This window comes from Azolla caroliniana, unplaced genomic scaffold (genome assembly GCF_043228905.1).
Source record: "Azolla caroliniana isolate FFs.n. ecotype wild unplaced genomic scaffold, voAzoCaro1.0.p SCAF_2, whole genome shotgun sequence".
NCBI classification, from domain to species: domain Eukaryota; kingdom Viridiplantae; phylum Streptophyta; class Polypodiopsida; order Salviniales; family Salviniaceae; genus Azolla; species Azolla caroliniana.
This window is the reverse complement of record NW_028230437.1, coordinates 18,145,401-18,171,382: the sequence shown is the minus strand read 5'-3', so window position 1 is coordinate 18,171,382 and position 25,982 is coordinate 18,145,401. Positions and strand designations below refer to the sequence as shown.

Sequence of the window (25,982 nt, the reverse complement as noted above, 5' to 3'; positions counted from 1 at the left end):
AGCACGCCAACACCAGGTACGACTCAACGCCACGACGGTGGTATGGGACGTCGATCAAGGCTCGAGTCAATCTCGATCCCTTCGCTCGAGGGTGGTCAGGTGGATCGACACCCTTCTTTCTCTCTCTCCTTTCTATCTATCTATCTATATTCTATCCTTATCTAATGGTTACATTAGTTCATGTCTCTAACACTTGACGTTTTTTCCGTTTGTCCAGACTATCACAGCCCCACGCATTGATGGTCCTCTTCAAAAATCCTCTCGGCCATAATTGCCTAGAGTATTATGAATCCACTCGTGGTTGAGCCGAATTGTCAAAAATTGGACGAAATGCCAACCGTCCTGGTTCTTCAGTCGCACGTATGCCGAACCATTATCTAGCACTTTAGTCTCGGCCATCATTGCCTAGAGTATTATGATTCCACTCGTGGTTGAGCCGAACTCCCAAAAATTGGACGAAATGCCGACCGTCCTAGCTCTTCACTTGCACGTATGCCGAACCATTATCTAACACTTTAGCCTCGGCCATCATTGCCTAGCGTATTATGATTCCGCTCGTGGTTGAGCCGAACTCTCAAAAATTGGATGAAATGCCGACCGTCCTAGCTCTTCACTTGCACGTATGCCAAACCGTTATCTAGCACTTTAGTCTCCAGACGAGCCGCCGTAATGTAAGGTTTGTAGAGAATCATCGGATGGGAGGATGCCTCTTGGACGGAGAAACGTTGGTCGATCTCGACATCCCCGACTTTTACTCTGACATTCGGGCACGCACCATGAAGCTCTACGGTAGCGCGAGTCACAACGCATATCTTCCAACGATGATTGGTGTTGATCGGCTATTTACCCTTCTCGTAGAAGTTCATCGACATTAGGTTGATCTGGGCTCTGTGGTCGATCAATGCTATTATAGGCTCTAGCACATCACCGATTTGGACCGACATGTCCGTTGGAGCCCTTGCCCAATGTGGTCTCATGTAGTGGCTTTTGGCGTATTCGTCTTCTACCACCACTTCATCGATCAACGCCAACCTCACCTCGACGGGATGCTCCGGTTCCAGCTCCGAGGAGAGTCGCTTCCTCATCACCAAATCCATGATGCTGTCGTGGAACTCCTTTGCTATCCCTAGCACTTCTCGCAGCGTGAGTTCCACGTGATTGTCAAGGATCCGCTCCTCCAAGACCTTTCAGAGGTCCATCGCCCTTTCTATCTTCAAGCTCAACCAGAAGCTTAGTAACTTTGTCCTCTCCAGTGGGCTGATCAAACCTCCATTATTTCTCTTTGGACCACTCCGGGTCTCATATCGGTTCGAAGGTTCGGCCCCTCCGAATTTTTTGACCCACTTATCTTCTACCATAACCTCATAATTTTGACAGGTAGCTTCCACGAAGCCAGTTTTCTCCTCTACCAAATCGTTCCATCTGGTGACTCTTGGACTTGCCTCTCCGCGCGGTCCACCTCTTCCTTCCATAGCCTCACGCCCAAGAGGCCTTCCAGTAAGAGCGGCCAGAATCCGGCATTGCTTCCGAATGCAGTACCCTTCTCTCCACCTACCTGGATCCCTCCCAACCTTAGGCACACCAATGGCAATGAAGAGGATTGAGTTAGTCAAGTTCGCCATAGAAATGTCAAGAGGATTTGGAGTGGGACTAGGAGGGTAATAAGAGAGGTGTGTTGGAGGGAAGTAGAGCGGATGAGTATGAGGAGTGATCTAGGAGAAAGGTTGTGGTGGTTATCTAGGTTGGGGGGGAGGAATTAAAGATGAAGAGACACATAAAACAATGGACTATAACACTACTTAAGAACGGTTGCCCTCCTAATCACATTGTGGGTATCAATGGAATTGTTTTATATGTATTTTGTGGTTATTAGCAATTAGAAGTCTAACAAGGACCAATTAGAATACTCCCAACAAAGCTCATGTTAATAATGTTTAATGATGACACTTTGTGACCATTATGAAGCCAAGCAACATCTAACAATAGAATGTGATGATGATAGCAAATATATGACTTCCAAGAATAACTAGTCACCCAGTTGTTTTTAAGTCCATAAGGTCACCTTATCACTCTAGCTAGCTCCAACATTAATGATGCTCTTATGGGGGTGTCCATTGCAATATATATTTGATAAGTCTTCAAGATAGAAGTAGTTACTTCATTACAATATCACATATAGAGATTGTGGATCCAAATCAAGAGAACAAAGTGGACTCATTCCAACACCAAAAAAGTAGCTTAATTAAAACAAGATGAAGAGCAAATTTAGGGAACAGTCAAATTTTAATGAGTACAAAGATTACAAAATGCATTTATCAACTAATGCTAGCATTATGAGCAAGAATTTCAAGAGAGAAAAATAATCTTAATGCTAGGATATCTACGATTCCCAAGGTGTGAACCAATCAAGGTTCCATTGACAAATTGTTGTTCAAAACTTCAAAACTTCGAATCTGTAGGAACAAGTAAATAGATTCCAAATGGAACTACATTATCTAACATTTATGAACAATTCAATCAACAATTGTAAAGAATCCACGAGATCATGATGGATGGGAGATCAATATAAGTATATTATCTATCTCTCAAGGATGGAATATATGAATTTTTAGCATATCTCAAGGATGGAAATATATATCCTCATCAATGACTATCTATTTGGACCCATAATATTCTACCTTTCACTAACCAATTATGTCAATACAACTAGAACAATGCAATAGATACGAAAGCATTTTCCATATTTCAAACATGACATAACCTCCAATACCTAAAGTATTACAAACCTACAATGATTACGTGAAACCCGAGTCAAGTTGTGGGAAGACCCATTGGAATGGTTATTTTGTTCATCCCATATGGGCCTCCCTTCTCTTTGTTATCTTACCATATTTCCTCTCATTTCCCTTCAACTTAATGGTTTAGTCATTCCCGTCTATCAAACAATAGGTGTGAGCAACCATTCCTTGCCTTGCACTACTCGATGATTAAACAAGTAGAAGATGTAGAACTCATCAACCTCCAAGGTCATATTCACAACGCCACGATAATGTAATCATTTGATGGTCTAGCTAATGTTAGGGCATGGAGATCAATTTCAACATGGACTCACAAGTACATGTTCTCAATTATGGTCCACTGATATGTAAGCAAAAAGAGTATCAAACCCGAGGACCCTAACTATAGTTTCCAAATATTTCCATGTTTCCCTTTCATAATGGCTTCTTATGCCATTAGCTCTACAACATCCTACAAGGAAAATCCACCATTCATATACTGTGATGCCTAATCATAGATGATTTAGAACACCATCCTGGATGCATGAAGGTAGAAAAAAGTCCCACGTGATCTTGAAATGGCTCACACCTTGTTCCCACATCATAAATAAGAGGATAAATGGCCTGCAAAAGGCATCAGGTTTTGGAGCCAACCAAAACAGTGGATCAAGACAAATAACAACGGAAATGGACGCCAAGAAAATGGAAGAACCACTTGCTTGGGTGAGCCGATAACCAAGGGTTTGCACCCCTCTAGAAAATGGATCACCTAGATGGGAATCAAATAAAGCAACTGGTTATGTTGACAAGGGAACAAGAAAAGCAAACAGTTGAGGAACTAACAATGAAACCCAAGGAAGAAATTGAGTGGATCTTGAAAGCACAAAGGAAACACCCCAATGAACTAAACATCATAAAAGTCAAAAACATTGAATAAGTCATTATCTCAGTTTCAAAAATTAGGAAGGATCACAAAATGAGAGTTTCTTAGGTTTACATCTACAAAGAGAAATTCATTTGTTGATACAAGATTCAACCACCGGCGGATGAGCTACTCTAGTTCTATAAGCAACATCGATGGTAACAGTTACAACATTGGATTCCACCAATAGCCCCAATGGCATTGATAGCACCAACAATAGATATAGGCCAAGTAAAGAAACCACATCAATTTAGGAACTAGTACCATTACTACATGCAAAATCTTCCTCACAAAAGAATGAATAGAAGCATTCTCTTGAAAAATAAAAGTTAGTCACTTGAATTTAACAAACTTCTGATAATAGTGTGTTGTTCGACCTACATTAATATGTTTGGGGAACAAAACAAAGCATCCACAGACCACACGTGGCGAATAGAGCAGAAAGGGACAAAATATTGGCCTCCTTGGCACAAAACTAAGAAGATGAGATTGAGTTATTTAAAGGAGTTACCTAAACCCTAAACCCTCTCGATAATGTGTCTTTCAGAACATCCTTATCTTCATGAGGTGGACCAATGATACGATCTCCAATGCCTTCATTATCTGGTAGCTGTGATATTCCATTCAACTCCATGGGGAGATTTATACACCAATTTCATTAGGAAATACATGATTTAAGAGCACATACTCTGAGACCAAAAGAACCATCTCTATGCCATGGTGATGGTAGGACTGAACATTGTACAACCTCTAGTTGAGATGGACAAACTTTCAACCATGGATTGTCCACTAGTTTCTTGTAAAAGAAAACAAAGTTTGATCAACATGCTTGAGAAGGAGAAAATACTAATAAGCTCATTGAAGCATTGACAGGTTCAATAATCCAAATTAAACCAGTTTTTCTATCTTTGTTGTATGTCATAAGTCAATATCAACACAACTTCAAAGAAAGCTTTAATTAAAGGGATACCAATGAATATAGATACATTTGATTATTATAAGCTTCCTAAGTAAATGAACACAAGTTACAGCATGTGGTCTTGTGTGGATGGACGATAACCATGAATCGTCACTGAATGAATTCTATTTCTACGTTGACTATCTTTTGACATAGTAGGTGCGTCTTAATCCAAAGTACTTTGCAACTTGCCTCCATCGCCATTAATTATAACTTGAATAAAAGAGCTGCTAAGTCTGCTCTCAAAAGTTAGCATATTAAAGGTCACCAGTAAGTAGTTTATATGTTATGAGAGTTTGAAAAAGCATAAGAAAAATGTGGACATGATTTTTTAAAAACAGAAGTGAGTGTTGTGGGTAAAATAAACCAGAAGCAAAGACATATGGGGAGATAAAAAAAGCACAACCGGAGGGGAGGGATGAATGAGTGAATGATACCTGAGTTGCAAAAGCTCATCAGTGTAAGTGCTCGCGGCATCAGAACTATGGCGGCGTTCGTTGCCATGGTGAGAGGAGGTGCAGCTCGTCATCAGCTTCTCTTCCTCTTCACCATCTCCTTTTGCTTCCGCTGCTGCTTCTAAAACTGCTACCTCTTCATTTTCTTCTCCTGAGTTGGAGGATGCACCGCCCAAGCCTCCATCATAATCATCCTTTTCCTCTTCTTCTTCTTCTTCTTCTTCTTCTTCATCTTCCAGGTGGAGGGCATGATTATGAGGACTCAATTGCATCAACTACGACACCATTCATATTCGTTGGTACATATGTATACACAAACACACACACACACACAGACAAAACAGGTAAGCTACTATATGGAGATGGATGGATGGATGAACAGATGGTCTCTCACCTCCTTCCTCAACCTCGCATTCTCTGTCATGAGCTCTCTTTGCTGCCCACGGGATTATGTCAGAAGGCCATTAATTCGGCACACGTATCCACACAGTTAGTTAACAGTTAAAGCAGCAGGCAGGAGAAAAGACGCTACTACTACTGCTAAATTCTAATTACTAACCTTGTGGACCATGGCCTCCACGCAACTTGACAACCCTTCCTCCTACACTTACAAAAATGGTAAGCGTCATTAGGAAATGTATCTCTTTTTTAGCATGCAGTACACCATTTATAGCTCTACCTTCTCACTACTCTTCATGATGAAAGGTAGCCTGTACATTGATTCAATACAATATGATTAGTCTCTTTCTTACACATTCCATGTTGCGTACTTATGGTGTTATGCGCAACACGGTAAGTATGGCAATGGAGGTGCACACTTTTTGATTCATAGCTCTGCCCGAGCACACTTGACCCAGCTCAACTACATAGCATTACCATGTTGGCTACCGAGCTTGGATTGCCATTGCTCCCTTTACCTCCAGAGATCCAATATTGGACATAGGTCAAGATTTGTTTCAGTTGTTCCAATCCATATAACCATTGTCCACCAATCGGTTGGAATGTTTGGAAAGAATGAATTCTCAGATGTATTGGTAATGCACCTGGATGTGCTTCATGCACATATGGAATACCAAGGGGGTTCATGCCACTTATAGTTGTTGAGGTTACCACCATATATTGGGATGGCAAGTCTTTAAAAATTTGCTTAAGCCATACAACAATTTCACAAGCAATTAATGCACCTCCCCACTTGATAAAGTTGTAGTTAACTGCTTTTCGTGACTACAAGAGATGATATTACTTCCCAAGAAGAAGGCGAAGCCTAATTTTGGTCGTCAATCCCACGAACAACTAGAGTAATTGTCACTTGTGTAGCCTTCAATTGTTATACTAGAACTCCTATTGTGGTGGTTTGACACACATGGACAATTTCGAAGAAATGAGGAAATGAGCAATTAACGGATGGTAATAAGAGTGAAAACCATAAATGGCAACATATCCCCAAAATTTAGCGCAATTATATAAATAGCTCTTGTAGTTCAATCGTAATAGAGGCCCATTGGTTTGTAAAATTCCAAATAGGCATTATGACTTCCAGTTCAAAATTGGCTCAAAAAAGTATGAAGGCCCATATTTTGCAAAACTACAAAAATGGCAATGGCCCAAAAGCTTGCAAAACTATAAAATTAGTTATCAGAGCTTCGATTGCAAAAATGTCTCTAGTGTTTCCAATATTACAACACTAATAAATATATCTTCAACCGTTAAAAACGTTTGCAAAACTACAGGAATAACCATCATGGCTTCCATGGCAAAAATGATGTAAATATATTTGCATGCGTACAAATATGTAGCTTCAATTCCAAGAACGGCCCAAAGGTTACAAAATTAGCCATTGTATTTTGAGATTTGGCAAAAGTTCTAAACTAACCTTCCTAGCTTCACAATTTGAACATGCCCAAAATACCCTTCCTGGCTTCAAAATTGATAACATGCTCAAACTATCCTTGTAGGCTTCTTATGAGGGGAAAAACTATCCTTGTAGCCTTCTAATTTTGTTTAATTCCTTAAATGCCCTTCATGACGTCAAATATGTGCTCATGCTTTACACTAAATATAGCAATGGAAGAACATCTAAAATAGGAAGTGAGAGCTAAAAAGCGCATTAGGGTATTTTATGGGTGTTCATTGAAATTTTAGCATTAACTTTAGGTGATCCATGGGGGTTCCTCAAAAATTAGCTCTAAAGCTAGTTTTCTTCTTTCATCAAAGTAAGAAGGCCAAAGAAATTTGTTGTGATCAACCTTGTATTGTTACACAATACATGCACAAATTACCTAAGAAGGTCAATTGTGCAACTAAAGTTGGGGTGATTGGTACCATGTTGGATTGAGAATAACATAGTTGGAGTCCTCATTGACTTGAAATCATCCATGCCAAATTTGAACAATAGATTCAAAAAGTACTTGCATTAGGAGCACAAGGTTCCACAAGATGGGCAAACGATCTCAATACCAAGGACGTAATGAATCTCATCCATGTCCTTAGTTCCAACTTTATAGTGAGTAGAGAAATCAATTTCTTCATGATGACCAAATGCCACACACTTGTTGCTTGATTAAAGAGATGTAATGACTTCTTCAAACCACTACCATGCACCAATAGGATGTTCCCACTTAAATCAATCTGCTTGTTGAATGTGGACCTCTTCCTCAAACTTTCTTTGGAAGAAGACATTGATCAAATCCATTTCACACTTGCCACCAATTTCTCATGGTAAGCACTTCTCCATAGGAGGAAAGCCCTCATCATTTTCAATAATGTGCTTTTGATTTTAACCCTCGCCTACAAACCAATATTTGAAAGGATCAAGGGATCCATGTTAGTTATAATTCACCTTGTTGACACATCGATTTGATATGACCTTGAACGGATCGAACAAGACAAGTTTACTCATCTCCTTGTCATAAAGAGATTGCATTTCTTTATCCAATGCTTTTACCCAAATCGGATCACGATCATATTTTGCAAACCTTTCTAGCAAGCGGATAAATACTTGAGAAGTTAGACAAGAACAATTATCAGCCATGGAAGTTTCGTATGAAGAACTACTTGATAGGCAAAAATCTATGGGGATATCTGTCAGGAGCAATTGTGAAGCCGTTCTTACCAACCCGAGGAGCAATTGATGAACACCATGAAGCTTCCAAGCAATGGAATGAGAAAGATAAGATGGTAATGATTGATTTGTCACAGAATATTTCAAATTCAATGATTGGTCATATTCAAGAGTTAGAAACTTCTGAGGAAGTTTGGAATTGTTTAGAAAGTTTATATACATCCTCTACGAAAGCACAAAAAACTCAGCCAGAGAATGAGTTGAATAATATAAAAAAAACTCCCTCAATGTCTGCTAATGATTATGTCTTGAAAATCAAGGATCTGATTGATAATGATGATAAAGTTGCTTTTTGTTGTAATGTATTTGTTAGAGATAGTATGCCTGATTTTAATCAACTTGTTGCACTAATGGTAACAAAGCAAATGAACTTGCAAAGTTCAACTTCTAGTTCAAATCAATCTCAAGTATTCAATGCAGGAAACTGAGGAAGAGGCAGATACAATCGGAGTCATGGAAGAGGAAGGAGTATCTCACCACACCTTCAAGAAGAAAGTCAAGAAAATCAAAGTAATGAGAAGATAAGAGGAAGAAGAGGTGGAAGTACAAATACTCAAAGAGGTTGATACGGAGCAAGGAAATGTAATGTCATGTACTATGTGTGCAGACGACAAGGTCACTATGCACATCAATGTTACCATAGAAATCAAGATAACAATAATTATGGTTCTACATCTAAAGATCAAAACAGTTCAGAAAATTTCCTTGTTATGAATCATGTGTCGAGTAATAATTATACAAATATTGATCATGATTGGTATATAGACAGTGGATGTAGTAACCATATGTCATACAATAAGGAAGTGTTTGAGAAATTGCCTGCCCCAAATGTGTTTGGTTATGAACAAATTGGAGATGATACTAGGCCAAGTGCTGAATTTGTTGGGCAAATATCATTACAAGATATATGTGGTACTAAAAGTCAGTTGACTGATGTGTTGCATGTACCACAATCACAAAGATTTTGATTTCTGTAGGACAAATGGTGGAGAGTTGATTACAACTAAAATTTATTAATTATAAAGGGTGTTTTATAGAAGATCCTAAGAAAGGATATAAGGTGATTGCTAAAGGGAAAAAAAGGGAATGATGTTTACTATGGATGTTAAGAAAGATGATAGAACATGCTTGCACATGGAAATGAAAAGATTGTTGAAATTGATTTTTGGCATAAGAGGTTTGGTCATGTGAATTTACAAAAGTTACAAAGTATGTAGTTGAATGAATTCGTGTTTGGTTTGCCTCATTTGAAGAATAAATGTGAAGCTTGTCAATTTGGAAAACAAGCTAGGTTTCCCTTTAAGAAAGAAAGATTGATGACCTCGCATGTGTTGCAAGTAATACATACTAATGTTTGGGGCCCGTCAAAAGAAGTATCACATGGAGGAAGCAAGTATTATGTGACCTTCATTGATGATTATTCAAGAAAGCTTTGGGTGTTTTTTGTGAAAAGTACATAATATGTTTTCTATTATTTTAAGATACTTACAAATCAAGTAGAGAATGAAGCAAATGCTAAGATAAAAATATAAAGGTCAGATGGAGGGGGAGAAAATTTCTCTCATGAATTTTCAATTTTTTTATATGATTGCGGAATAAAAAGACAATACACATGTAGATACACACCTCAACAAAATGGCATTGTTGAAAGAAAGAATAGGACCATCGTCGAAGTTGCAAGGTCAATGCTTAATGAAAAGTGTATGCCTCATTTGTTTTGGGTTGATGTTGTTCATACTATGGTGTATTTGATCAATAGATGTCAAACTGCAGGTATACATAGTGTTACACCAGAAGAGGTTTAGACAAAATAAGAAGCCTAACTTGGCTCATTTGAATTTTTTTTGTTGTATATGCTATGTGCATGTTCCTCAAGAGTTGAGAACAAAATTAGATGCTAAGTCAGAAAAGCGTGAGCTCATTGGATACTCACTTGAGCACAAAGGATATCAATGTTATAATCCTTCCACAAGAGAATTAAAAGCGAGTAAGGATGTTGTATTCGATGAGCTTTCATCTTGGTATATAGAGTCTAAAATGTTGCAAGTAGAAGAGTTTGAAGGAGGTCAAATACCACAAAGACATGAAAGACCACAAGAGAGTATAGAGTTGAGTATAGAAAGGCCAAGTGGGAATGAAGATGAAGAACAACATAGCCAAAGTATGTTGTGATGCTCGTCAATAGTAAGCTATCCTATTCAAGTACTTACTAATGATTCATTCATGGTTAATCATTATGCTCATATGTCATAAGTTATAAAAGTAGAACTGCCATCATGTTTTGAGGAAGCAAACAAAAGTGAGAAATGGCAAGATGCAATGAACGAGGAGATGCAAGCACTGGTGGATAATAAGACATGGGTTCTTGTACCAAAAGGTACAACACAAAAGCCAATTGGATATAGGTGGGTATTTAAGGTAAAACACAATTCTGATGGTTCAATTGTTAGATATAAAGCTAGATTGGTAGCAAAAGGTTTTGCACAAACATATGGATTAGGCTATGAGGAGACATTTAGTCGTGTAGCCAAAATGACCACAGTACGGACATTATCAGCAATTGCTGCAGCAAAAAGTTGGAAATTGTATCAACTAGATGTAAAAAATGCTTTTCTAAATGATGATCTGTTGGAGGAAATATACATGGAATAGCCAGAAGGGTATGTTCATCCTAAACTTCTAACTTATATTTGCAAGCTTAGGAAACCTTTATATGGGTTAAAGAAAGTTCCAAGAGCATGGTACCATAGATTGGTGGTATATTTGATGCAAAATGTTAAAATAATCAGATGATAGTCCTTTGTTTGTGAATGTGACAGAAGGAAAACTTGTTGCTATATGCATTTACCGATTTGAAATGAAGTGATGTGGTTGAAGAAGCTATTGGAAGATTTATAGTTAAAGTTCTAACGATTTTACTTTATGTTCAGATAGTATGTCAACGATCTAGTTAGCAAAAAATCCAACGTTTCATGCTCGTACAAAACATATAGAAGTACATTATCATTATGTTCGACAAAAAGTGATGGCAAAAGAAGTAACGTTAATGCATGTTAGAACAAGTGAACAAATTGTTGATATGTTTACAAACATTCTTGATTCAGTGAAACTAAAGAAGTTTGTTTCAGAGATAAATTTAGGGGAAATATAATGGTATCAAGGGTCAAGCTTGAGGCAACCCGAGGAGCAACTGATAAACAACATGAAGCTTTCAGGCAATGCAATGAGAAAGATAACATGGTAATTTTTGTTTTGTCACAAAATATAATTCAAATTCAATGATTGGTCATATTCAGGAGTTAAAAACTTCTAAAGAAGTATGGAATTATTTAGAAAGTTTATATACGTCGTCTACGAAAGCACAAAAAAATCAGTCATAATGTGATAATGTTGTCACGTGTGATGCGTGATCGGGACCAATGACCTTCTAAACCAAGGAAGCAAAGGCAGTGGATTATGTCTTCAAAATCTTAGTCGAATTGGAACATAGAAGACGCACAAGATCATGCTAATAATTTCCTCTCCTCTCTCAATATTTGTGAGAGTGCCATATTCATGAAAATTGTATGTAGAAGTGTAGATCAGTGTCTGAATTAATGTTTTTATGAATGCTTGTATACTAGGCGAGTACACTTATGCCTCAGAAGATGCAATATGCCTCAGAAGTGTGCAATATGCCTCAGAAGATGCAAATATGTGTGTACACTTATCCTAGTTTGGGTGGTTGTATGCATGTGCTTATGTATGTATACGAAGTAACATGTGTAGTTTTGACTATGTATGAGTAAAAATACGAATATGCTTATAGGTTCTGTTTGAGTGTATTAGAATATATATCAAAAGTACTATATGTATCGTTGGGATTGTGTACAAGTAAACAAGAAAATGTTATGTGTATAAGGTATGTTTGGAGCTTCTATTTCTGAATGTGTAAATTATAATTTTATGCATGTGCACAATTGTGAATGGCAAATAATATGAATGTATATTCAAATTTGTATTTGCATAGATAGATGTCTATATGCAAGTTTGTTTCAGAAAATAGTGCACACTTCTATGTATATATGCTTTTATATATAATTATGTGAGTGCATCGTGCATAAATGCGCTAGTATTTATGTGCGTGATTTTGTGTTTGGAGTGGGGTTGTAATGCTTATGCCGGTTTTATTAGGTGTAAAGGGCAAAGTGAGATGCAGTGTGAACCCTAGGCTCAATATTGTGGACTTAGGCGGAGTGTGATGTGATTTTGTGCTTATGCAGGTTTTATTAGGTGTAAAGGGCGGAGTGAGATGTAGTGTGAACCCTAGGCTCAACTCTGTGGACTATGGCGGAGTGTGATGTGGTTTAGTGCTTATGCAAATTTTATTAGGTGTAAAGGGCAGCGTGAGATGCAGTGTGAACCCTCAGCTCGGAGTGAAGCCTATGATGATCAAGAAGCAAGTAGGTCCGGTATCAAGGAGACTCAGTCAAGCCTTCACAATAAAACGACTTTGTAGGTTTCATGAGAGGACATGCATGTTCACTATGAATAGCGTTTACGAGAGCTTCTCCTGTGTTGAGCGTTTTGAGAGCAGCAAGTAACCAGAAAACAATTGCAAATGTCAAGTAATGCACTCATGAGTGGGGTGGGTTGGCAAGATGCTCACATAGCCTTTAACTTAGAATTGTCTTTGTAGGTTCGACAAGAAAACATGTATTCTCTACTACAGTCTCTATGAGAACTTCTCTTGCGTTGGGCCTTTATGCAAGAGGCAAATAAACCCCAATTTACGGATTAAAGTAGAGAATCTAGGAAGCTTAATCAAAATTTAGGTGAATTAAAAAGATCTAAGTATATTAATTGGAGGAAACAGTGACAGATTTCCATGATTATGAAGAATAAAGTAGTCATGGGTTACACAAATTAATGATACCTAACTAGGTTGAGTGCCCAATTACATCATGTCAAACATTGCTCCCTAGGATCACTGATTGCAGAATCATAACCCACAAGAAGTACAATAAAGAAACTCTAAACTCCCAACCAAAAGTATACCCAACCTCTTAAATACCTAATCAAGAGCTCTTCAACACAATTAGTTAGTAATCATACAAATTAAACAAAAGGGAGAGAACCCAAAGATTTTGGGTTGATCCTATTTTTATGACCTCTACCACTTTTTTATCTTGCTCAAGTTGGTGACTACCTTTTTATTTATGGCAACAAGGTCCAATCAATTTTTAACAATGTGACCTTCAGTGGATAAAAGTTATATATTAGGTCATAACAAGAGTCAATATTTCCATCTATACTTTTGATAATCATTTGCGTTATCCAAGTATTGGCTTTTTCGAGGTTAATGGAAAAGAGGGATCAACTGGTAGATCTCCAACCCTAGAAGAGAGGAGTTGTTCATGTTGTAGAGCGAATATCGAGAGAAGAGGTCCTTGGAAGGCCAACAATTATTCATCGAAGTTCCAACATTTCAGTAGATTATCCTCAAAGAACCCTATATTATGGCAACCAAAATGGAGGTGAAACCATTGGATAATGGCTCGACAATGCATGCAAGTAAAACAATGAGCCAAATAGGGATAATCTCAATCCCAAAGAAATGGGGAATCTTTAAGGTAGGCTGTTGGGATGTGGAATAACAACAGTCTTAAGGCACGATAAGTCCATAAATATTGGCAATAAAACTTTCCATCCCAATAATAAGAAGATTTGCCTCGCACATGCTAGTTTAATGTGATTAACAAAAGAGAGAAGAAAAGGATATGATATATATATATATCAAATACCTGAAAAAGATAGAAAAAATGGGGCCATGCAGGAAGTCTTGTTTTATGTCACAATAGGGGAAATGGAGTGTGTTGCTAGGTCAAGCACTCCGAAGACAAGGGTAATTCCAATTTAGTCTTTTGCTATATACATTGCCATCAAAGAATACGATAAAAGTATTACAGTAGACAAGGTTGAATTCCAAACAAAATCTAAGATAGTGAATAAAAAGATGAAGCCAATGGTTTTTCCTTAGCGAAAAGATGTATCAACAAAGAAGAGATTGATCCAAGCCTTACGGACCTGAAGGGCATTAGGCAAACCTACACCATCAAGTCACAAGAGAAACGTAATTTGGTGGGGCTAGGTTCCTATTGTCCGAAGAGGAGTCAAAGTTAGTGAAATGCTCGAAATACATAAGAAGACTTTCCCCGACTCCATGCAAGAACTAGAGTGTGCCAATTGTACATTTATAGTGCTAATCATGATATTCCTAGTGCTGCATGTTCCATGGACTCTAAAATGTTGCTAGAATATATATTGTATTGAAAATGTATGAACCTCTATATTTTACTCAAGACCTTCAAACCATCAACAAAATAACAATTTGCAATGCCTGAATCAGGCCAAGTGCTGATGATATTGGCCAAAACTTTAATGGGGAGGTTACTCTGCTCGATTGAGTTATGAGAAATTTCAACCAAACATGGACAGTAGACATATATTCATCATGCTATAAACTCCTATCAACCTTGTAAAGATGATGTCAAGGTGCCACCATTTGTATATCCCACATCATGACTGCAATGAATAAGGTGCTGAAAGACTGTATCCTTGACACCCCCATGCTTGGAGGACTAGAAGGATGTCTAGTCACATTGGTGACTATGGATGCATAGTTGATGTTCTACAATGAAATATTCGGATTCAAGACTAGTGATAAGACATTTTTGTGGGCGGAAGCTCTCTTTCGAGAAGAAAGTTTCATGTGCACGATGAAAGAGTTGTGTGAACTAAAACAGAAGTGAGGCAGTTCTTCCAACCAAGTGCATTTGATCACATCTTGATCCCACATTACTATGCCCATGTTGCCAAACGCGCGAATGAATTATTAAAGAAGGGGATAAAGATTAAATGGGAAGAAGAGAACAGATGGTTTATGTTGAGATAGAATAGGGCATTCCTTGAAGCACCAACATTACTATGGAAAGCCAACTATGTCGATGAAATTTCCATCTTTGTGATGGTAAACACCAATTCGTTGGGTGTTTAATCAAGAGAGTGAAGATGGAGTCACTGTGCAAACAGGTTTGAGGAAAAAGCATTTTTTAGTGAGAAGTAGAGGAGCTACAACAAATAGAGTTGTGGGGAACTTGGTTGGAAGAACTGCTGAGACAGAACTGTGCTGTTGGTCCAGGCATTTCAACAGTTATCTTATCAGCAAAGAGGTAATCATCATCAAGAAAGACTACCTTCCTAATCTCAGCATGATCTTGGGATGTTCTTTCATAAAGGTGCATAGCGTAGATGAGCTCATAAAACACAAAGATTCTAAGTAGCATTATGCCATGGAAAAGATGCTACAAGATGTTATCTATCAACACAGATGTGTAGTTAAAATCATGCCTCAGAATGGCCAGTTGGATTCTCACAAAGCAAAGGACCTCTTCTCATGACTTGGTCTCAAACTCTCCCATGGCTAACAACACGGTTTGACAAGGGCATGGTCCTATCATTAATACTTGTGAAGGAAGTAGAGGTGAATGGTCATGACTACTACCTTGCATCTTGTGGTTTGACAAAACCACCCTTAGTACCAGTGATTGGATACATGATCTACCGGGATGAATAAAAGCATGTAGTGGACACTTGACAGTCAATCATATCCACACTTGTTAAAAACATGCATTTTATGTTTATAATACTCTGAAGTATTCTACATCTATTCTACGTTTTAGAACTTCCATTTTAAAATATTTCACGTTATTTGAGTATTCTACGTATTTAACGTGTCCAAAAAGTTAAAGAAATTAATTAATTTTTTTAAATTTAAAATTTGAAGACGTATTTAACATATTTTACACATATTCTACATGTCTTTTATGTACTTAATATAGAATAGGTATTCTAAGTATTTAAAACAAAGATAGAATACTTCGTATACGTACTCTATGTGTATTGCATCCCAAGTATTCTACAACTATGATTATCTCAGAGGCGATTGTACCATGGGACAAGGACATGAGTACTGAACACTTTGGAATGAAGATTTGACAATAGCTTCAACAACGAACACAACTTGACATGGAAGTTCTTGAAGCCATGGTTTGGGTCATACATGGTAATATACACTGAGCTTAATTGGACAACATTTTCAGTACTGATAGTGAGGAAAAAGGATTAAGTTTTTCTACAAGCAGAAATATGCACATCACGAAATAGAGGATCTTGATAGAGACAAAGATTAAGGGGGGGATGCCAACGGATGAAGAGTAATTTAATTGTCGAAATTGCCCATGCCAGCAATTTTGGTACATACCAGAGAATGTGCTGGTATGGTAGGAGTAAATGTTATGACATGGTGATTGGAACAGGAGAAGAAAACGAGGTCAACCTTCATCACTATTCATAGATCACGTCAAACTAAGCACTATAGGCAAAAGAAAAGAGGACAAATTGAGATATCAATGAACGACAGCTCAAACACTAAGAGCCAACCATCCCTAAAGAAGGTGAAAACGGTTTATTTCCTTTCTATTTATGTAGAAATAGCAAATGAACCATTTAGCAAGCCTAAAAGACTATCTGAATCTCAACGAAAGCAGCAAGCAGCTGGGGTCTTTGACTTCTAATTCTGGTGGACGAATAGTTGTCGAGGCTCTCCTCTCTTCGGACGATGGATAGCAATGATCTATCGGCACCGGGCATGCAATTTCTAATAACTTGAATTATCACTAGATTAGCAACCGGCAAAGTTTTCGCTTTATCTTTGAGTTTGGAACTAGAACTATGATGAAAGAGTCAGCCAAGGCAGTCATTTGATTCTATTGAAGGGTCTGATGCCATCTATACACAAATAGGAAAAGGATGAAAGAGTTCTACATAGTGACGACAAGAGAACATGTGGAAAGAAAGAAATGTTCAATGCGTTTTTTCTCAAACTAGGCACCCATGAAAACTAGATAAGGGTAAGAAGGTTATCATAAAATCACTGGTGGATTTAAAAAGGGAAAATCTATTTTTAGTAGAGCTATATTATGAGAGAGAGAGAGGGAGGTCATTATCGGGTTTGAGAATGTTACCAGAGTAAGCGCCCAAACTTCGATGAAAAGAATTTGATGGGGTATCAAATCACAAAAGCACGCACATGGGACCCCCGTGCCCTCGCTCACAACATTCACAAGTTTCTCACAATACAAGTGTGTCAAGATTGACCATGGGGAAAACCTATCCAAGTACAACAATTTCGATTAAGCTAGAGCTTTTTATGAAAGAGAAATCTTGATCTTTTCACAGAGGCTTCAGGACCCTAGTTGATAAAGAGGACAACAAAAAGGTTTAAGTGGGATAGAATAACAACGAAGTACAATCTGGAAGTGCAACAATTGTATTATATGTTAGTCAATAACAGATGTTATTGGTGCTCAAAGAATGAATGATTCAAGATTTTGCTATATAAATGATGAAGTAGTTTCCTCATTGAACAGATGATGTGATTGGTATTGATAAAACACTTGAGATGTAGCGTTGGGTGTGAACAAGCACGTACAACTGCACGTGTGAGCAATAGATATTTATCATGGTACATGGGCTAACAATTTAGACAATGCCTATTATACATGGGATGACTATAGAAGGAATTAAATATTTGTCCGTTAACTACATTCATGGCCTTATATTTGTTTTTCTCATTCATGATCAAAGGGCGCATAACTCGCCTTTGAGAAACCCTAATTGTAATCATCTAAAATCATTTCGTGAAACACTTTCTTTTTGGCTCTTTGGTTCATTGCTTCATTGCCAAGAATCTGCTTAGGCAATCTTCCCATATTTTCAACGAATGTATGCGTTATTGGATAACGCTCCACTTAACTTTACTGTGAAAGTTAACAACATATAATCATTAGATTGAGTACACATCTTACCTTAATGTGATGGACTGTTTTCAATCCTTTTTCTACTTCCTTCTCCAACTTGTTAAGATGTTCAAATGACAGCTTTCGTAGTGCCTCCATATCTCCGGTCCAGATTCTGTATACATACACAGACACTTCTTTTTCTGTACTACATTATATCTATTTGTAGGACATGTAAATGTGACGTAAAAAATCCCAATAAATTATTATGAAAATGAAAATGAACAAAGGGTTGATATATTTGCTTTATGAATAGAAATATTCAAAAGATATATTTAGCTATGTAGTACATATGTTATTGATGGTAGATTTCCAAGTGTGAGGTAACAACCCACATAAACACCATTGAAAACATTGGGAGTAAATATGCCCACCAATTTCATGAGAGTGATGACCATCATAATGGTTTTAATGAAGTGTTCATGGTAAAAAATGTAATGCTCAAAAACATTAAGAGCCGGCCTCTAGAGACATGTAATACCTTTGCTCTTGTTGAAGCCTCTCCACCTCATTTCGTAATGTCATTACCTCCTGACTCAAATTATCCACGGTCACCTTTATGAACATAATAGACTTAGTGGCAAAAAACATTATCATGCTCTTTGTGAATATATAGAACGTTAATATGCTATAGCATCCAGCATGTGCATATGCAAGACATCAATAAAACAAAGATGCAGAAAACAGACATGAGAAAGTAGAGAGGCAACGGTGTAGAGCGAATGAGAGAGCACACGAACAAATATTGCATTTGCTCAAATTATCCACGGTCACCTTTATGAACATAATAGACTTAGTGGCAAAAAACATTATCATGCTCTTTGTGAATATATAGAACGTTAATATGTTATAGCATGTAGCATGTGCATATGCTAGACATCAATAAAACAAAGATGCAGAAAACAGACATGAGAAAGTAGAGAGGCAACGGTGTAGAGCGAATGAGAGAGCACACCAACAAATATTGCATATGCTCAAAATATCATGTCAAGTAATCACTTAAAATCGAGGACCCAATGTTGGATGCATTGCATATTTAATATAAAACTTTGGCTCCATTTGCAGGGGTAGTGGAATGTATGTTCTCCATAAGATATAGAACAGAACAAATATAAAGGCGTTTAAAATTTTATGAGGTGTCATGAATCTCTGCTTGTCATAAATATCCACAATAGAATTAAATCTTGGTCTCATATTAGCTTAAGCTGGTCTTGCGATCTTTCTTGAATGGTACGTACTTAAGGATTCTGTTAATGATGTTGATTTTTGATGTATAGTATCCAGAAGAAAGGAACATGGGCATTTAATTCAGGATTGATGGTACCAAATACAACATTCTCCTGCTCATTTGATGTTTCATTGTTGCTTGAATACGGATTGCCAGCAAATCTATGAGATAACTACATTATAAACTGCCTATATTCTTCGTTCAAAATATTGGTGGTAGCATATGATTTGGTCACCTTTTTTATGCACATGACGTGCTTTGCAAATATATGACATTCAAAAGACGTAGATATACACCACTGATTGCGAGTACCATTGTACTAAGAGTCGATGACCACACTCAAATTGAGTACAGACGACATACTGTAATTTGCAGGTGTTTGAATGCCTAAATAACAAGCTAGAGTAACGTTTAGTCATGAGAGCCAAGCAAAACCGTGGCACCAATTGATAGGATGCTACTTTGCTTTTTCATAAACTTCAGCAACTACTAGGACAAGTTTGATGGCATCTATGACCTCAGATATTCAATACTTTCGCTTTACATGATGTAGACTCATCCTTATGGTTTATTAGCTAGAGATGGGAATAAAATATAACAATAATATACATACATACATACATACATACATACATATATATATATTATACATAAATATAATATATATATATATATATATATATGGATAAGTTTGGATTAATTGAAGGAAATACCAAACAACAAACTTTTCAATAATAGATTTCTAGAAGATTCCAATAGGTTCTCAAAACGAAGTATTTATGGTACGTTCCACCCGTACTTTAGGCTCTATTTCTCAGACACTCTCATGCGGTCTTGAGAATTGAGATCGCAAACAGCTTGCAAGCAAAGCTGGTGGTCCATAACAATCAGATAATACTATTCATTTCACACAAAGAGCTAGTACTCAACCTGCTGAAGATTGTTATTAGAGATATCATTGATATCTAAGATTGGCATAATATAAATCATGAACATTGGACATAGGAATCATGTTCTTGGTCATTATTAATTGGATTTGCATACAATAGAAATCCTTTCAATGGGTAGACTTTTATATCATAGTGTGAGAGATTGGCATAATATAAAGCATGAACATTGGAATCGGACTTTAATATAATAGAAATCCCTTTGAATGCATAGGCTTTTATACCACAGTGCGAGAGCAGTCGAATTTGAGGACAAGAAAACAAAAGCTTGGTTTTGCAGGGGTTTCCATAACAAGGTTTGACATTCCACTTCTTGACACGTCAGAAACCTCTCCGCTGCATGAAAAGGAATTGAATCCATCTATTCCATTGCTTTCTCCATGTCTGCGTGCAAATTGAAGCACATAAATGATGTACAGCATACTATATCACTTCATTGCTTTCCCATGCGTATGGTTGGATACATTAAATGGCATATCCGTATTCCAAATATTGATATTCAATATATTGGATTAGCAAGAAAATCACAGAGTTTGTCACATGGATGTAATTTTTCAATATCAAAAATCCAATTAGAACATCCCAAAATCCTAGAATGTCTCTAGCTTTAGCGTGGATAGCTGTTGAATTCATTCATAATCGAATAAAGACTCGCACATAATAACATCATAATTATAAATCTCCTTTAATTTAGTTGCAAATCCAAAATCACGCTTGCTCCCATTTTCAATAAAAAAGGTGACAATCTCATCCATTTAAGTGCAAAATCACCTTTGTTATCATTTTCACTAAAAAATGTTCGTCTCATCCATTTAAGTTAGTTGAAAAAGTAAAATAGCTGTTGCAAAATCAGAATTGCTATCATTTTCACTAAACAAGATTACAGCCTCACATCATTTAAGTTAGTCGCAAATGCAAAATCACCATTGCTATCATTTTCATTAAACAAGGTTACAGTCTCATCTATTTCCTTCCATATTCAACTTCTACCCTTCGCCATGATAAATTTGAGACATGAAGGAGAGTAGAGATCCAAATTCGGAGAAACTTGAACCATAATTTTCATAATGAGAATGAGAAGGTTGGTTGCTGCAAGAACTAGGGAAACCAAATAAGAAAATGACAATTTTCAAATCGGAATTAGGTTACTTTTCCAATTATTCCTATTCCCATAGTTTGCATTCCTATTCCTCATTCCAATCCTCTCTTATCCTTATACTCCAAATCCACTCTCATCCCATAGTTTGCACTTCCGCTTCCTTTTGGTTTCTCTTACTCAACCCTATGCTGTGGATAGGCAACTAATTGCACCTTCGTTCTGCCCACTTGGCTGACTCGGCTCATCCATTAGTACATCATCTCTAAATCCTCCCATCCTCCTCTTTTCTTCATGGTAAACCCCACCCTATTTGCCCTATCTCATCCTCATCCTCTGATCTGCTCTTATCCAGTAGTCCACACACAACCTCTTCTTATTCAACGTTCATGAAATTTTAAGATATTAATCCCGCCAAGCTTGATATTTACACTAATAGATATCTGGCCTTAATAGATGGGGATCATTCCAACTTACAATGAGTTGTTACAACTAGCAGTTCAAATGTTAATGCCTTGATATGTAGCTCGGATTTTAGAATTAAAATCCTACTTAGGAGTGTTTCTAGCATGTAGTGAGTTCATGTACTAATTTAATTGGTAATTTCTCAATGTGTAAACTAATAGTTCCATTTCCATAAATCAATCTCATGCGGAACATGTAACACCAACCTACATTCAAGCAATCAACGCGTGTCACACACGATTGTATATAACTGGCAAATAATCGTGAGACACACATGCAATATACAAAAATAATTTTGCATGCGTGTACAAATCATATTCTATATTTCTTTGCATTAAGAGTATATGGAAAAAATTGGGTAATTCACAAGTTTTACTCTCTCTACGGGCATCTTACAACTCAACTAGAGTAAAAACAGATGGCCATGGTTTAAAAGATAGCGTAATTGGAAAATCTTAAAAAATGAAGACATAATTCTAATCTTAAGGGGTGTTGGTGTCATCAAGATTGTGATCATGATCATGCCTAACATTGTAACCATTTTGGCAGATGAGGTAGGAGCACATATGATCAGAGAAAAATAGATTTTTCAAGTTGCATTTGAAGACATTGATGCCCCTGATATCTGACAAGGCTATTTAGCATGGAAGGGTGATTAATGAAAGAAAACATATGACTGAATATGCAAGTGTCGAAGTGGGGATATGGAAATGAAGATCAAGAACCATTAGGGAAGGAGCTAAAATACTCTATGAGGTTTACATATAGCTTATTAGTATATTTTTGTCAAGATTATATTCCTTTCTTGAATATCTTTTGTAACCCTCAAGTTTTTGCTAAAGCCCAATCACCTATATTAATGGCAGAACCAGTTTAAACTACAATGCTCAATACAATAGAATGGGCAGTTTTCAAGACGAATAACATTTTTGTTGTGCAACTTGAAGAGATGCAAATATCAATTTTGAAGCACAATTATCAACACACTATGAATATTTACTTCTCATACATTTTGCTAATATCTTATGTTGATGTGTGCCTTAACGGATAAATCCTTGATATTTTCTCCTTTTTTGGACAATGTTTTGAACGTCGTTAATGGGAATATCAAAACATTATTTTCTCTGCAATGTTGCGCAATATATGTGTTACTCTTATAAAATTTTAGTGCCATACTTCAGAACGCGTTTTCATAATCTAAACATTAACATCAAGATTGAGAGATGGCTGACATAAGTCTAGAATATGCAATAATATGGCTAAATCAAATTCAATGCGATATACAAACTACTAGAGTAAAATGTCTTATTGCCGGAAACTTGAGCACATCCTATTACATTATTATGATTTATTATTGTTATCAGCAGAGCCTTCTGCACCAAATTTAAAGCCTAATTTTCATGGTTTTAAGGCTAGGAAAAGTCGAGATCCTATTATATTATCAATATTATAATAATAATAATAATAATAATTATTTAGTATTGTTACGAGCATAGACATATGCAACAAATTTAATGGGTGATTTTCATGGTTTACCGGTTATTCTACTACATTTGACACAGTTCAACATGATGCCATCTCAAAGGGGTAGCTTGTGAAAGTTCTTTACATAGCTAAATTCGTTAAGTTCCTAAATGGCCACATACCCCAGCTAACCATTACGGATTTGTTCCAAGAACCAAAATAATCCATTTCACACTTTTTTGACTCCTAAAGAGACAAAAATTAGCCTTTAAAGGTGGTCCTTAATGCTATTGAAACCAAAATCTTGAAAGGCATGTCGCAAACATATCCCCCAAGCTGATGCCCTCGAACTTTGCAGATTTTGCAGATACTTTAGGAGATTCTATTAGATTATCATAATCTATATTATAATGGGCATAGCCTTATGACGACAACATAGTACCTAGTTTCTATGTTTTTAACGTCATGATGAGTGCAGAGTTGACTATTCTAGCTATAGCCTGCTAATATGGTTTCAACATCATTTCAATGACATGTCTTAGCAGTGGTTAATGACATATCTTAGTGCATAATGCTATTTAAATCTATCCTGTAAAGAAAGCACGTTGCCAATATATCCTCCAAACTGATGCCATTCCAATAATGGAAAGGTAGGAATTAATAAAACACAACCAACCACCATGCCATTGTATAGGAGTGCATGAATATCAAAACGATGACATAAAGGACGTAGAGAGAACAATAGGATGTGCTTGAATGGAGGTTTTCCCTAGCATATTATATAAAATATATTCCAAAATGACCCCAATGTCAGAATCAGATGAAGTACCTGGTTCTTGCTTGTGAAGATTTGTCCAATCAGTTGGAAGGAAGGCCACTCCGAAACAAGTCTACATCGACTGTTCCGAAATTTTTGGTGGAAGATGTGATTTGAACGTATGGTAATGTTGGGAAACTTTTAGCAGATCGTGGGAAATGTTTTTCTGGAAGACAGATTATCTGTTCCCGTACTTCCTTCTTTTCCATTTTAGGGTTGGTTGTGCAGGCAGTCCTATAGCTCATTGGAAAGCTTGTCCAGAGGAGCTTGCTATTGAGTTTAGTGGTGTCTGCGAAAAGTTGTTGCTCACGGTTTGGGATTTGCTCGTTTGGTGGATTGGCTTTGTGTCTTCCTTCTCTTCTTCTTCCGTTCCTTCTCACACTCTAGGCTCTCCTGGTTCAAAACATCTGCTTGGACACACATTTTGTCCGACAACGTTTTTGGAACAAACCCTAATCAACATGGGATTCAAGGCTAAAGCATATTCCAAATGGCACAATATCTCAAGCTTCTCAAATGAAGGTCAGGACTAAATATATCAGGAAAATTTGGATCTAATCTTTGGCCTGTTAAGATCTTGGAACAAATCCTGATGATTCTCCCTTACCAATAAGAAAGTGGGAGAATTTCATGGTAGACCTTTTTGAATAACACATGACATTTACTTAAAACCCATTAACAAAAACCATCCCTCAAATGGATAAAGTTCACTCTAAGAGATAACGATATGGCTTTTCTTAGAAGGCCTAATTTGGGCCCAATTTTGTATCCAAAAATTTCTTAATGTAATATTTTCATATGCTGCTCGCATATAAAGTACGTAGCTGAGCAGCTGGATCACAGGACCTATTCCATACTAATCAAGGGAGCTTATTAAGGGTTTTCCTATAAAGATAGGAAGATCCAAAGTAACAAGACAAACACTTGCCACTCAAAGGCAAATGGATGGTCCAAACTCAAAACATACAGTGGATGACGGCCCAGCTGAATTATGCAACGCTGGCGAATTGCTCATTACTTAATATATATTTCCATATTAAACAATATGATGTCTGCAAATGAGCATAAAATAAAGCAAGGCTGGCAATAATTGCTAGATAAAACACAAATAATTCCAGAAAGCAAGAAGAGAAGCCAAATTTTCAATATTCAAATTAATGGCAAGGGACTCACAGGATGAAAAGCTGGGGAAGGCAGCTGGGTGGAGTCCATAGAGAGCGGTAAATCATGCTGGCTGTGAGTGCGGTAAATCTGAATGATATCTTCCAAACGGCTGAGAAAAAAGAGGCAAGCAAAATCGTGACTAATAATACGGCACGAAAGAATGGATGGGATGGGATGGGATGGCCTGATGGATGGAAGGAGATACCGGGGGCAGGCGAAGTGGTAGAGCTTGCCGGAGCTGGAGGAAATGATGAGGGCCACGTCGGCATCGCAGAGGACGGAGAGCTCACGTGCCTTCTTCACCAACCCCACCCGGCGCTTGCAGAAGGTCACCTGCCGGCTGGTCGCGTTCTCGATACGCTTGATCTGTATCTTGCAGCGACCCATCCAACACCTCTCTCTCTCTCTCTCTCTCTCTCTCTCTCAGAGCCCGCCCCGCCTCTTTTCTTTCTCAGACTCTCTCGCTCTCGCTCGGCTGTCGCTTTTGTTTTTATCTCCCCACCGCCTATTTCTTCTTTAAATACCTTTTATTTTTTTTATTTTTTATTTATTAATTATTGTTATTTATGCCATACATATTTATGTATGTATCTATGTACATATTATGTACACACATACTTCGTCGTCTATTTGTCTTAAAAAACAAATTCGCTTGGACGTGGTAATCAA

At 37.2% G+C, this 25,982-nt stretch overlaps 1 protein-coding gene across 2 annotated transcripts; it reads right to left on the bottom strand.

Annotated features, from left to right (window-relative positions):
- Positions 1 to 4,668: 4,668 nt before the first annotated feature.
- Positions 4,669 to 25,764, bottom strand: LOC147867462 (truncated transcription factor CAULIFLOWER D-like). 2 transcript variants are annotated; one of them, XM_087315249.1, is made up of 8 exons: positions 25,519 to 25,764; positions 25,323 to 25,422; positions 18,614 to 18,687; positions 18,142 to 18,247; positions 5,672 to 5,713; positions 5,507 to 5,548; positions 5,095 to 5,387; positions 4,669 to 4,893 (listed from the first exon to the last, which is right to left on the bottom strand). In XM_087315249.1, exons 1-8 carry the CDS (start codon positions 25,698 to 25,700, stop codon positions 4,824 to 4,826), a joined length of 909 nt encoding a protein of 302 aa, XP_087171375.1. In that variant the 5' UTR covers positions 25,701 to 25,764; the 3' UTR covers positions 4,669 to 4,823. The 2 variants fall into 2 exon arrangements, with proteins under 2 accessions (XP_087171375.1, XP_087171376.1); XM_087315250.1 differs by lacking the exons at positions 5,507 to 5,548; positions 5,672 to 5,713 and having other exon boundaries at positions 25,519 to 25,762.
- Between the last annotated feature and the right edge of the window lie 218 nt (positions 25,765 to 25,982).